The 15,367-nt window shown below is 35.1% G+C and overlaps 1 protein-coding gene across 1 annotated transcript; it reads right to left on the minus strand.

The window, feature by feature from the left end:
* Nucleotides 1-5,102: 5,102 nt before the first annotated feature.
* Nucleotides 5,103-11,626, minus strand: CCNG1 (cyclin G1). The gene is made up of 7 exons (XM_037799347.1): nucleotides 11,405-11,626; nucleotides 10,058-10,321; nucleotides 8,498-8,751; nucleotides 7,812-7,890; nucleotides 7,633-7,731; nucleotides 7,205-7,399; nucleotides 5,103-6,387 (listed from the first exon to the last, which is right to left on the minus strand). Exons 2-6 carry the CDS (start codon nucleotides 10,319-10,321, stop codon nucleotides 7,208-7,210), a joined length of 888 nt encoding a protein of 295 aa, XP_037655275.1. The 5' UTR covers nucleotides 11,405-11,626; the 3' UTR covers nucleotides 5,103-6,387; nucleotides 7,205-7,207.
* Between the last annotated feature and the right edge of the window lie 3,741 nt (nucleotides 11,627-15,367).

A 15,367-nucleotide genomic window follows, 5' to 3' on the forward strand; every position in this document is an offset into this window, starting at 1 on the left:
ATGTCTTGATTTTAACCTTATGGGTTTACTTGTTATAATTAGTTCATATTAGTGAGGTAATACAATATTTGTCCTTTTGTGTCTGACTTACCTCGCTCAACATAATGTTCTCAAGGTTTATCCATGTTGTCACATGTATCAAGACTTCATTCTTTCTTACTGCTGAATAATATTCCATCGTATGTATATACCACATTTTGTTTACCCATTTATTGGTTGATGGATACTTGGGTCATTTCCATCTTGGTTAATGTGAATAATGCCACTATGAACGTTGGTGTGCAAATATCTGTTCATGTCCTCGCTTTCAGTTCTTCTAAGCACCTATCTAGTAACAGGATTGCCAGATCACATGGCAGTTCTATAGTTAGCTTCCTAAGGAGCCACCAAACTGTCTTCCACAGCAGCTGTACCATTTTACATTCCCACCAGCAGTGAGTAAGTGTTCCGGTTTTTCTACATCCTCTCCAACATTTGTAGTTTTCTATTTTTTAATAGTGGCCATTCTAGTAGGTGTGAAATGATATCATTATGGTTTTGATTAGCATTTCCCCAATAGCTAGTAATGTTGAGCATCTTTTCATGTACTTTTTAGCCATTTGTATTTCTTCTTTGGAAAAATGTCTATTGAAGTTTTGCCCATTTTTTAATTGGGTTGTTTGGTTTTTTTATTGTTGAGCTGTAGGATTTCTTTATAAATTCTAGATATTAATTAAACCCTTATCGGATATGTCGTTTCCAAATATTTTCTCCCCTTGATTAGGCTGCCTTTCACCTTTTTGACAAAGTCCTTTGATGCACAGAAATTTTAAGTTTTGAGGAGGTTCTGTTTATTTTTTTTTTCTTTTGTTGCATGTGCTTTTGGTGTCAAATCTAAGAAACCACTGCCTACCACAAGATCTTGAAGTATGCTTCTCTACATTTTCTTCTAGGATCTTAATGGTCCTGTCTTTTATATTTAGGTCTTTGATAATTTTGAGTTAATTTTTGTGTAAGATATGAAATAAGATTGTTATGCAGATGGATATCCAGTTCTCCCTGCACCATTTTTGAAGAGACTATTCTTTCCCAGTTGATTGAACTTGGCAGCCTTGTCAGAATTAATTGACCCTAAATGTGTGGGTCTGTTTTTTTTTTAATTAAATTCAGTTTTATTGAAATATATTCACATACCATACAGTCATCCATGGTACACAATCAACTCTTCACAGCACCATCATACAGTCGTGCATTCATCATCCCAATCTATCTTCAAACATTTTCCTTACATCAGAAAGAATCAGAATCAGAATAAAAAATAAAAGTAAAAAAGAACACCCAAATCATCCCTCCCATCCTATCCTATTTTTCATTTAGTTTTTATCCCCATTTTTCTACTCATCCATCCATACACTAGATAAAGGAGTGCGATCCACAAGGTTTTTACGATCACACTGTCACCCCTCGTAAGCTACATTGTTATACAATTGTCTTCAAGAGTCCAGACTGCTGGGTTGAAGTTTGATCGTTTCAGGTATTTACTTCTAGCTATTCCAATACATTAAAACCTAAGAGGTGTTATCTATATAGTGCATAAGAATGTCCACCAGAGTGACCTCTCAACTCCATTTGAAATCTCTCAGCCACTGAAACTTTATTTTGTTTCATTTTGCATCCCCCTTTTGGTCAAGAAGATATTCTCAATCCCATGATGCCGGGTCCAGATTTATCTCCGGGAGTCATATCCTGTGTTGCCAGGGAGATTTACACCCCTAGGAGTCAGATCCCACGTAGTGGGGTGGGCAGTGAGTTCACCTGCCAAGGTGGCTTAGTTAGAGAGAGATGGCCACGTCTCAACAACAAAGAGGTACTTGGGGGGAGACTCTTAGGCATAATTATATGCAAGTTTAGCCTCTCTTTTGCAGTAACGAGCTTCATAAGGGTAAGTCTCATGATAGAGGTCTCAGCAATCAAACCGCCAGTCCTCAATGTCTGTGACAATATCAGCATCAGTCCAGGTGAGGAAGTCCAACTCTGCCACATTTTCCCCCAGTTCCTCGGGGGGGGTGGGGGGGGGGCTGCAAATATATTTTTATTCTCTGCCCATATTAATTTGGGATCTGTTAAAGTTTCACTCTAACCTGTACAAACCTACCATATCTCACTTCCTAGTCAAAGTTCCATGTAATTGTGTTTGAACAAACTGACTGTAGAGGTATACTATTTAGAAAATATAGATCCTGCACCAAATAGACATGTCTTCCCTTGGTCTCACATGGAAGTTGAAGTTTTAAAACACAGTCAGTTTCAACCTTGACCCTTTGGCCTGGTTTGCCCTAGTGTTAACCAGATCTGCTTATCTGCTTCGTTCATATCACTAATTGAAGTCTGGACTCTTTTTCAGCCTTTTCTTTTTTTTTTTAAACAGTTGCTATATGTGCTAATACTAACATTCATATCTGCCAAGCTCTAGCTCTGAGTTTCAGGTGTCACAGAGATACTGGGTCTGTTTTTGAACTGTCCGTTCAGTTCCATTGATCAATATGCTAGTGCCATGCTGTTTTATAATATGCTTTGAAGTCAGGCAATCTGAGTTCTCCAACTTCATTTTTCTTTTTCGAGATTTTTTTTTACTTTTCGGGGTCTCTTACCCTGCCAAATAAATTTGGTAATTGTCTTTTCCATTTTTTCAAAGTAGGTCATTGGAATTTTTGATTGGGATTGCATTGAATCTGTGAATCAATTTGGGTAGAATTTACATCTTAATATTTAATCTTTCAATCTATGAACACAAAATGTCCATTTATTTAGGTCTTCTTTGATTTCTTTTAGCAATGTTTTGTTGTTTTCTGAAAACAGGTCCTTTACACCCTTGGTTAAGTGTATCCCTAGATATTTGATTCTTTTAGTTATTGTAAATGGAATTTTTTCTTGGTTTCCTCCTCTGCTCATTACTAGTGTGCAGAAATACTGATTTTTGCATCTTGATCTTCTATCCTGCCACTTTGCTGAACTTGTTTATTAGCTCCAGTAGCTTTGTTGTAGATTTTTCGGGGCTTTCTAAATACAGGATCATGTCATCTGCGGTTTATCAACTTTATTGATCTTTTCAAAGAACCAGTTTTTGGTTTCATTGATTTTTCTTTATTGTTTCTTTGTTTTCAATTTCATTGACTTTTCTCCTTTTAAAAATTATTTCCTTCTGTTTGCTTTGGTTTATTTTGCTCTTTGTATAATTTCTTAAAGTGGAATGTTAAGTTATTGATGTGAGACCATTTTTCTTACTTAACAAAAGCAGTTGATGCTATAAATTTCTAAGTACTTGCTTTAGTTACATCCCATACATTTTGTTAGTTTCATCTTCGTTTAGTTCAAAATGTTTTCTAATTTTCTTTGAGACTTCCTCTTAGATATATGAATTATTTTGAAGTCTGTAGTTTAATTTTTAAGGGTTTGGAAATTTTCCTGTTAACTTTTATTAAAATTTCTAGTTTAATTCTATTCTGGTCAAAGACCATACTTTTTGTGATTTCAGTTCTTTTAAATTTGTTAATTTTTTTTTTTTTTATGACCCAGGTTATGCTATATCTGGGTGAATGTTCCATGTACACTTGAAAAGAATGCTTATTTTGCTGTTTTAGTATGTCGTGTTAGATCCAGTTGGTTTTTGGTATTGTTCAGATTTTCTACATCCTGGCTGATTTTCTAGATATTCTGTAGATAAGTGAGAGAAGAGTATTTACATTTCCAGCTATAACCGGCTTTGTCATTTCTCCTTTCAATGCTGTCAGTTTTGCTTCATGTATTTTTAGGCTTTGAAGTTTAGGCTTGTAGGTATTTAGGATTGTCATGTCTTCCTGGTGAATTGATTCTTTTATTGTATATATAATGTCCTTTATCTCAGGTAATTTTGATTGCTCCTAGTCTACTTTGTCTGAATTAATATAAAAATTGACTTATCTTTTATTTATGTTTACTTTTCTAGGTTTATAAAAAATTATGGATTTTATTTTTATCAAGTAATAAATTTGACAAAAACTATTAGTATAAATTAAAGAAAATAAGTTCACTGAATATTATTATTCTTCTAGGACCATGATGATAGCACTGTTAATATGGCCTGAATATAGTTTTGATGGGAAATTATACAAATTTACATGGGTACAGTAAATTTGCTATGAGAGGTAATGTGCAGAGTAGTTAAGATCACAGCCCCTAGAGTCAGAACTGCCCGGATTTTGAATCCTACCTCCAAGTACCAGGAATCATTTATCTTTTCTGTGTCTCTGGTTCATTTGTAAAGTGGGACAACCTCATTCAGTTAAGGGAATTAAATGAGATGATATAAAACACTTAGCAGTAGTACCCGACAGTAAAAACTATCATTGTTAATCACAAATGTTAGATCAGAAATGTCTATTGCTTTTAAATTATATGTCACATAATTGGAAATAGATTTAAAGTTCTGGTGCTTTTTACCTTTTTTTTTAATAACACTTGTGAAAAGGGGGTTATTAAGTATGTCTAGTCTGAGTCAAGCACACAAGGAGCTTTCTTTTAAAATAATTTTTCCTTGTAATGTTTGTGTTAAGATGGCTTTTTAGTTTAATTAAAATGAACAGTTCAAAATCATATATTAATTGGTTCAGTTCCCATAGTAGTACCAATTGATCTAAGAGGGCTAACATAGCACTTGGCATTAGTTACTTGTCATTAGCAACCACTTCTCTGGAATACTGTTTAATTAGGCAACAGGGTTTGCAGTAACTTTCAGGTGGGCTGATTCTAAGCATGAAATTGTGTAAGGATGGTATACATGGCAGCGATGAATCTAAGTGACAAAAGTGACTAATAGTGCATTAACACCAGCTTTTAATGCATATTAAACATATTTGTCATCATCTTTTTAAAGTAACCATTAGAAAGTAAAGTGCCACATAGGTAAAAGCCATACTAAGAGATTTTATTGTTTCTGCTAAGATGCATCTTACTTTAGTGCTACGTTGAAATATACTAAGTAGAGATAGCTTTTTGTTATACTACTTTGCCAAAATAGTTAATTAAATCAGGAGACTCTTCATTTAAATCAGAAGAAACACAAACAAAATGCACCTGGAAAGGAATCCATTTCAGTAATTTTATTGAAAGGTATATTGTTTAGTACCAGACACAATGGTAGTTTGTTAGGTTGTCTCTGCCAACTCAAAATTAACACCGATGTATTCAAAATGAAATGTATCACTCATTTGGGAAAACTGAATAGTTATCCACAAACATAGTTTACAAAAGTTAGGTATAACTTTTTAGGCATTACTGTAGTTCTTTGGTTTATTTTTCAGTATATATCCATAACATGATGTCAAAAGTAAATCTGAATTGGAACAGCTATTCTAGTTGGACCCAGGCTACACATTTGCACTGACTGACTGTTACAATGGCAACTTTAATACTGCCGACCTTACATTCACTGATTACATGGAAAATCCTGAACATTACCTATTTTGAGGGATCTCCTTAAGACTTTGTTTTGGCACAGTATGGGCATTACTCAAAGTGTACTCTCTTCCTTTTAAACTAATCTAAATTAAAGAATGGCAATTTTATATAAGTGGTCCTTGTTGAAAACCTCTAGAGTGTTAATTTAGCCTCTACTTGCTTTGGTGGGGTAAAGCAAGTAATTTTTTTTTTTGTTACAAGAGTAATAATTTATTTTGTTACAAGAGAAGCTGACTTTCTCGATGGGATTAGACTGAGGCAATAGATTCTATATAAAAATTTTTATCATGGATATAAACATCACCTGTGTTCTAGAAAAAATATTAACAATAACTTAATGAATATGCCAAGCTTACCAGGACTGTATTTTTTGCTTTATATAAAATGCCTTTAAATTTAAATGTAATTGCCATGTAGTAATAAATCCACATCTATGGAATATCCATCACTTGGCATTGTGAGTACCAAGAAATCATTTATACTGCCTAGAATAGTACTCTGTTATGCCTGAAAAGTGCATGTGAAAGTTGGTTTTGATATACACCTCACAATTTAAAAAACACACTTAAAATGAGACTTAAGTAGGTTACCAATTTCAGTACCATCTAAATACATATATTGATCCAATATAGAAATTTGGATCAATGTTAGAAATGAAGATTCACAGTTTATCTTCCCAGGCTTGTATGTATGCTGTTAGCTGATTTGTAGGCTTCATAGATGAATTCAAATCTAAACAATTCTGTAGCATAATATTAAGCAGGCAGTTTTCCCAAGTCTGAGAACATCAATGTTAATCTAGTTGTGATATTTCAAGACTTCACAGCTTAAATCTGTTATAACACTAATGAATCCATAGCTCAGGGTAGTGGAAAAAGGCTTCAGAGAGGAGATATTGTTGCTGTAATAATCCTATATAAATAAACAAAAACCAAGTTACCAAAAATCTGCCAAACATAAATATTACTAGCTACTGCTAAAATGAACTATTCAGATCTCAGTTTCATAATTATGTCACATGTAGACATATTAAAAATGGTACACTTGGTTTTGAGTAGAAAAAGATAAGTCACCACTGTAAGTTAAGTAATTTAGATGGCAAGGATGAATATCATGTATGCAGGGGTCTGGACATTCTTTATGATTATAACTACTTTACAGTTAGTTCAATGGCTGTAGCAATAGTGTGCAACTTTGGTGTTGAGACACACTAGCAGTTTCCAAATATTTAATATGGAGACCATCTGCCATATTCAAGTTCACACTGATTTTGCTAATAAGCTAATAGCTTCAAATTAGTTCATCTATGTTTCAGACTTTTGGTCCTGTTGCCCAACTCAGGCTTGTGTTAACTTCAAATGACATATACTGTGAACCAGAGCTTGGGTCTACATATAGCAAACTATTATGCAATTAAAAACTTCTATTCTAATGCTACTTTTAACATTCAGATTATTAAGAAGGATTTTTCTAAGCTGATATTTAATAAAAATGATTAGTGTACATATCAGAGGTTGGATAATTATTTACTCTTAGTGTGGTGTACCCTGTATGTAGTAAATGCCTTCAAATATTAATTATTAGATGAGTTGTTATTTTTCCCTTTGCTCCAACTCCATTTTGTTTATTTTGAAAACAATAATTTAGATTTTAATTCTTCAATTGTGGAAAAAAATTATAATATTGGAAAAGTTTCTCTATATGGAGAATAACTATGAACCAAATTTACCAATTAAGGAACCGTTTCAGGAATTGTTGGAAGGTGGGTGATTCTGTAGTAACTATGTTTCAGTTGCCGTGCAGTACGCCCAGAAACAATCCATTTCAACTTCTGAACATTTGGTTTGGAACACTTGTTTGATGAATATTCAGTTAAACACTTGGATACAAGCTCTTGCCAGAAGATCAAATCTCTGCCATTTATCTGTATATGAAATTTTTAAAATTATTACTCAATTAAAATAAATCCCCACCATTAAACTATAGTAATAAATGCAATGCTATTAACATGTGTCTTTCCTCATCAAAAAATATTGAGGATAAGCTACTTAGGTTTCAGTTAAACAGATGACATCTCATTTTACTTCAGGAGATAGGACAAGTGGTTTCGTTTCTTTTACAACTGCTAATAGGACATAGGCTGTGAATTTGACACACCTTGGAATGTTTCTGAAGGCATTCTACTCCTTCTGTTAACTCTACATACTTCTGTGCTTGGATCTCCAATGCAATGATAGACAATGCTAACACAGAAGGCTAAAAGAAAGAAAAATTTTTAAATAAATATCAAATTAAAAAATTTATACAAATAGGTTTAATCTTTATAAAATATTTACCTTTGCTTTAGAAAATATGATCCTGCAGTGGCATGCCTTAAGTTGAGCTTCTAGTCTTTCAAAATTAAGGCTGTTTTTCCTTTAAAAATAAGATGAAATTAATTTTATGTAGATAATTTTACGTCTAGTTAGAAGACAAATGTTTAGAAAAACATTTTAGTCATTTTTTAAAGTGAAGTCTATATCATAGGAAGTTTATCATAGGAAAAAAAATTTTTGAAGTGAAGGAATTCCCCTTTCCTTGGATACATTAATTTCTTAAGGAAACCACACATGAGTTTTAACTGATTTGGGCCAAAAAACAAATAAAAAATAAAAAGCATCATACCACAAAACAAAGTTTATTTTCCTTACATTTTAATAGATATTTTTTCACATCTCATCAAGTTCCTTTCTCCATAAATTTGTGTTAGATGCTAACCTATAAAATTCTATAAGTTAACTAGTCTAGCAATGGAAAATTTCAAGTTGAAATATCATCTGATCTTAAGAATTAACCTTCATAGACTTCCAGGAACTATTGACAACTAAAAGTCATCTCACTGGTGCTGGATAGTGAAGTTTAAGGAACTACAGGTGCCATTTTACTTTTTTAATTGAAATTCTAGGAGGATATTAATTTTATGTAACATTCAGATACCATTCTGATTTTCAAATGTCCTTTGTTGAAAACAAAGATCACATACCTTCCACATGGCATGTTCTCTTGAATGAGTGAATAATAGAGTTGCAGAAATTGAAAGGCAGTAGTAGCTCTGACTTTCCAACACACCTTTTCCAGTACAATCTTTTCCATTCTCATCAAGTCTGAAACTGTGAACCTATACTGGCTTATACGGATCAAGTCAGTTGCCAATGGGACATTTCTTTCCTCTTCAATTGATTTTACAGCCAAATAAAAGCAGCTCAGTCCAACACACCCAATGTGCTTAGGCTGTACCTAAAAAAGAAATAATAACCCCACATCTCTGCCTTATTTCAATTAATAAAACACAAGGAACAATTTAGAACTCAGACCTATCATTAGGAAAATGTATCTTTGAGGTATATTTCTCAATTGTAATGGGCTTAGCAAGATCATTCATACCTCATCTGTCATCTGTGAATGCTACACACCCCACTTGGAACCAATTTTTGAGTAATTAGACTAAGTTTCACTATGATGTTCAGCTTCAGCATAGAAAATTTTTTATTGTTTCTCATCACTGTACCGTGCTTGAGTTTGACCAAATAAGTTAACTGGTCAAAGACTGATATAATGAATTGAAACACCTTACATAGATGACTTATTCACAAAATTTCTTTCCAGGATGTCATGCCTTTTCCAGGCTGTTTTCTTTTTAGTAACATATGTAAAATCCTTTTTAAGTACAATAGCACATACTGTTTTCTCTGCCTGTAAAGCCTTATCCGTTACTAATCACTTTTTTTTCATTTATTCATCATTTTCTGAATGTCTGCAACATGTGAGACACCACCAAAATCCTACCCAGTCTTTTTTCAGTTCAAAACTTTAAAAAGCCTTTACCAGTATATTTATCTCTTTAAAGGTATAATGTAATTATTTTTCTTTTTATGCCTTCTATGATAGTTATTGGTGTAACCATCTTATTCCCATGTAGAACTGTAATATACTTGAGGGACAGCTATATATTCATCTGTGCAACATTTACAATTCCAAGGCCAGTGCCTAAACCTGGTAAGTGTCTAAAGAGTTTAATCAGTCTGTCAAACAAACTAATACAAAAGTTTCTTTGAACCGTTCAATTCAACTAATACTGAGTTCTTTTTATATGAGATGCATTGTTAGGTACTGAAGACTAAAAGAAGAGTTTCATTTTAATTGTTACACTATCTCATTATCCACTAATGACCATGGACACACAGAAAAGGCAGGTGTATTTTTAACAGTTAAGCTCTGAAAGTTACTCAGGTATCTTGCTTATCCATTATAGGGAATGATTAAATATATTTTATTCCTAAGATACTCTTTTTATTGCATGCAAACCAATGCTGGAAATGCCAATAATTAGCAAGACTTGATTAGGTCAAATAGTTAGAATTGTATTTACAGGCAGTGATTAAGGAATGCTGTAGTACGGAGAATTACCATACTGTTTCAGCTACTTGCTAAAAGAAAAAAGGGCAAGTTTATGAATTCCAGCCAAAAGCTAGAAAAAGGTAAAGAATTCCTTCTCCAAAACACATTGAACAAAATTAATAGGGTAGTGTAGCTGTAAACATACCTTCATTTTGGACAGGAATCTGTCCAGTAAATTCACAGCTAGAGAAAATGTCTCTGTATCGAAGCCAAAGAACTGAGTTAAACTAAGAAGGTCTTTTACTTCAAAGTCCCTTAGCCTTGCAGTCATTCTGAGGCCATTATCGTGTGCAGACTCAATTAATCTCAAGCCGCAGACCTTTGGCTGACATCTAGACTCCTGTTCCAAAAGGGCATTCAGCTGGTGTAGCAGTTTCTGAGCGTCAGTTGTTGTCAGGACCTCTATCATCTATATATAGAACAAAACCCAGAAAGGAGTGTAAGAGCTCTACCCACTTTCTTTGGCCATCTTTGTATTGTGCCAAGTGCTTAATAACACAAATCTCCCCTGTGAATCTACTCAATGTAGAGTGCTATCTGTTAATATTTCTCCCTTTGTCACTCATCCTAAACTGGGAGTTCCTAGAAGGCAGGAAACATGCTTTTTTTAATTGCAAATTTTCAAGAAATACTTCAAGTCATTAACTATCAGTAGATAACTTATTAATAGACTGCTCCAAGACAGAATACCAAGCACCTGTGAAATCAGATGGTAGCATGCATTTTGCCATATACCTACCCCATGGACTTGTGTGCAAGAAACCAGATTATGTAGGTAGAGTTAAAAAAATATAGTAGGTGCTTAATAGACACTGGATGATAAAAAGTGTGAACACCTATTTATACATCTATGAAATGACGATAACTATCTCTTTAGATATGAAGATTAATTAAACAAGGATTCACGTAGAGTTTAGCATAGTGCTTGGCACATTGCAAGGACTCAATAATTAACTTTTATTGGTGTTAGTAAAGGAACTTTAAAGATTGCCATCAAAGCCCGTAGTAGGGGGTCTAGCCTAGTTAGCAAGATGAACGTAGTCATACAGCAAGATGAATGTAGACGTCTCATTCATTTAAGACTGTATGTTACACATCTACTACGTCCCGGGTATTAAGCTAAGCGCTGGTTACACGAACGGTCCCTTCCCACACCAAATGAAAGCCAGGAGACGGGATATTTTAGGGTTGGGAGACGGAAGAGGGGAACAAATGAGAGCCCATTAAGTAAGACCAACTCTTCCGCCCTTGGGCTGGTCCCTGGGACGGGGAGGGCATGACACAAGACACCTCAGCGAGGATGGATCCGGCCCCGCCCCTCCAGGCTCGGACAAGCCGGGGCTTGTGCTAACATCAGCGGGAGAGTTAATCGTGCAAAAGGACGCGAGGCCAGAACTTCTCCCTTACCCTGCATCCTCAACCCTGCTCGCTTCTCCCGCTGCCACACACCCCCCGCCCCCACCCCGGGATCGACCCCGCACTCCCAGCTCACCTTGATCGCGATAGCGGCTCCTCAGCAATCACCCTCCCCGGGCCTGCTCGCACCTCACCCCACGGTATCAGATCCGAGAGGCCTACGAACTGTGGGGACTCGTGGGCAAGAGGGGAGAGGCCCGGGGAGGGGCAGCGTCCTGGGCTGAGGTCTCCGCAGCGCCGCTGAGAGGAGCCTACCCTCTCCCCGGCTCAGCTCGGAGCAGAAGGGGCCGCGCCTGACCTCCTGAGTAATATATTGAAGGGCGTGGCCTTTCCTCAGGGGAAGGGGCGGTGGGCCCTACTTTCACCGCTGATTGGCTTAGTTATTTTGATAGATGGCCACGCGGTGCACAGGGGGCTGGTCTACCGCGGCAAGAAGCCGGACCAATCAGGACGCATTTACCATTATTCCGGTGTTAAATTTTCCGCCTCCTTAAGACTATGCTCCCTTACTCAGCGTCTCTCATTGGACAACTTCCTAAAGTGTCTTCATTCAGTAAGAGGCAGAACGAAATAGTGTACGCACCAACCCAGGCCCGGGCTAGGTGTCTCCCACAAGCCGGTTGGGACGGGATATCATTCCAGAATGTACTGGGAGTTTTTGTTCCGTGTGGTTGAGTAGGTGTACAGTGGTTCTCTCCCTAGTTTCTGAAAATACAGTGACTAGTTTAAGAGGGAGAAGGGAAAAAAAAAAAAAAAAAAAAAAGCCAAGCTTTGATTTTTGTTATAGATGGAGAGGTGGAGGATTTTCTAAGTTGTGTTTTATTAAATTATAGATGTTTCTCTGTGAAGTCTGGAAATAAATGGATCCTTTGCCTTAATTCTGCTTTTTATGTAATTTATCATATTTAATTTCTTGGTCATCTTCCAATTTTCTGAATTTGCTTTTTAAGCAAATTTAAATGGAAAATTGGTTCTTTTTTTCCAATGTGCTAAAATGAAAGGTGTGTCAGATTGGGTCTACAAGAAATACATAGGCAAGATAATTGGAGTATGAATCTCATACTACAGATTCATGCTTGACACAGGATTATTTTTATTTACCTCAAATAAATTTAATCTCTGAATGTGAGCCTCTCCTATGCCAGGTTACTGGAAAACTAATTAACCTAAATCCTTCCTGTACTTTCTCCCTCCCTCCCTGATTTTAATAGGTCGGGGGTCTACATGTGAAGGGGCCTGAGGAAGGACAGGCAGAGAATTAGTTATCAGCTCTCACAGATTGTAGTTGAAGGTCTCTGTTCTCATGGCCTTTTACCATTTAGTGGATATCTAGGCTACAAAAGAGTGAAAATCTGAATGATCTGCGGACACCTTCGCTGTTTGCCCTGACATGTACTTCTCTTGGGGTAATGCCACAGAACCAAGCCCTGGAAAAGAGCTGGGAATAGGGGGAAGGGAGTAGAAGAAAGAAAAGAAAACCAGGGAGAAAAAGTTAATAGTTCAAAATAATATCCCAGCCATTATCAGGTCATTGTGAGAGACTGGGGATCAAATGGGGACGTGTCTTGGTATACAAACACACACACATGCAATTTTTTTTTTAAGCCTAAGGAACCATTAAAATCTTTAAACCTTTATTTCAATATAAAACATTTATTAGTTTACTAATGTTTATTAAACACTTAATATGTGCAGGGGAGAACACAATATAGTGATTCTTGAACTCATGGAACATGTGGTGGTGTCCACAACATGAAACATAGATTGGAATAAAACTAACATTTTCATATCTAGAAATGGCTACTGACCAGCTATGTGAAATTCAGCAATTTCTCTTTTCTTAAAAATAGGAAATAATTATACCTTATTCATAGGGTTATTGAGAGGATTAAATACATATAAAGTACATAAAGAGCTAGGCCCAGTTCCTAGGACCCAGTAAATACTTGATAAATATATTATTGTTCAATTATTAACATTTCTTTCAAAAGGTCTTGCTTATATACTCATTTGATTGTGTTTTCTCTGTTGTCAGTCTTATATTATGAACCTAGAAGGGCAGAGTATTCAACTTGTTTATGAAACACTAACAAAAGTATCTAAATTATATGTATGAAATTGTACACCTTATTTATACTTGAAATTTTCATTTGAGGGCTTTCAGTAACTTACTGCTATTTATGTAATAAAAATGTTTTCTCTGACTCCTGCATTTTATGCATCATTGTTCTGTAAACCCACAATTTCTCTAATAAAGAGAAATAAAATGTTTCTCTCAGATTAGGATCATGCTTTTACTTTTAAAAATTTTATTAAAATATCAATAGCCCTACATGAAAAAAATTATTTTACTAGTGATGAAGAAACCTTAAGCAGAAATCAAGCCAAGTGGATATACTTAAAATTTCCTCCTTCTTATCCCTTGTTGCCATTTTTATTCTATAAAATTAGAATACAGACCATCATTTAAATCATTTTTAAAAACTGATCCCCCACAAAAGTAAAAAGGTTCATGAGAGGATAATATGAAAACTGTATGCCAACAATTAGGCAACCTACATGAAATGGACAAATTCCTAGGAACACACACAACAACCTATACTTCTAGAAGAAATAGAAGACCTCAAAAGACTAATTACAGGTAAAGTGATTGAATCAGTCATCAAAAACCTCCCAATACAGCAAAGCCTAGGAACAGTTGGCTTCACAAGTGAATTATACCAATCATTCCCAGAAGAATTAATGCCAATCCTCATCAAAATCTTCCAAAAGATCAAAGAGGAGGGAATACTAACTCATTCTATGAAGCCAAAATCACCCTAATACCAAAGCCAGATAAAGATATTACAAGAAAAGAAAATTACCGACCAATTTCTCTAATACATATAGATGCAAAAATCCTCAACAAAATACTTGCAAATTGAATCCAACAGCACATAAAAAAATTATACACCATGATCAAGTAGGTTTTATCCCAGGTGTGCAAGGATGGTTCAGCACAAGAAAATCAATTAGTGTAATATACCACATTGACAAATCAAAGGGGGAAAAAAAAATGATCATCTCTATTGATGCAGAAAAGGCATTTGACAAAATCCAGCACCTTTTCTTGATTAAAATCACTTCAAAAGATAGGAATAGAAGGAAACTTCCTTGACATGATAAAGGGCATATATGAAAAACCCACAGCTAACATTGTACTCAATGGTGAAAGACTGAACGTTTTTACTCTGAGATCTGGAATAAGACAAGGAGGACCACTGTTATTCAGCATTGTGCTAAAAGTTCTAGCTAAAGCAGTTAGCTAAATAAATAAATAAATAAATAAATAAATAAAATTCATCCAAATTGGAAAGGAATAAGTAAAATTTTCATTATTTGCAGATGACATGATCCCATATATTGAAAATCCTGAAAAATCTACAACAAAGCTAATAGAGCTAATAAGCAAGTTCAGCAAAGTGGTTGGGATTCAAGATGGACATGCAAAAATCAGTAGTGTTGTTACACACTACCAATAAGCAATCTGAGGAGGAAATCAAGGAAAAAATTCCATTCACAACAGCAATGAAAATAATCAGATGTTTAGGAATAAATTTAACCAAGGATGTAAAGGACTTGACACAGAAAACTACAAAACTTTGCTAAAATAAACCAAAGAAGACTAAATAAATGGAAGGGCATTCCATGTTCACGGATTGAGACTAAACATCATTAACATGTCAATTCTACCTACATTGATTTACAGAGTAAACACAATCCCAATCAAAATTCCAACAGCCTGCTTTGCAGAAGTGGAAAATACAATTATCAAATTTATTGGAAGGGTAAGGGGCCTCAGATAGACAAAAACATCTTGAAAAAGAAGAACAAAGTTGAAAGACTCACACTGCCTGACTTTAAAGCATATTACAAAGCTGTAGTGGTCAAAACAGCATAGTACTCGCATAACAATAGATATATTGACCAATGGAATTGAATTGAGAGTTCAGAAAGAGACCCTTACATCTATGGCAATTGATATTTGACAAGGCTGCTA

The sequence above is a fragment of the Choloepus didactylus genome, chromosome 11 (assembly GCF_015220235.1).
Source record: "Choloepus didactylus isolate mChoDid1 chromosome 11, mChoDid1.pri, whole genome shotgun sequence".
Taxonomy (NCBI): domain Eukaryota; kingdom Metazoa; phylum Chordata; class Mammalia; order Pilosa; family Megalonychidae; genus Choloepus; species Choloepus didactylus.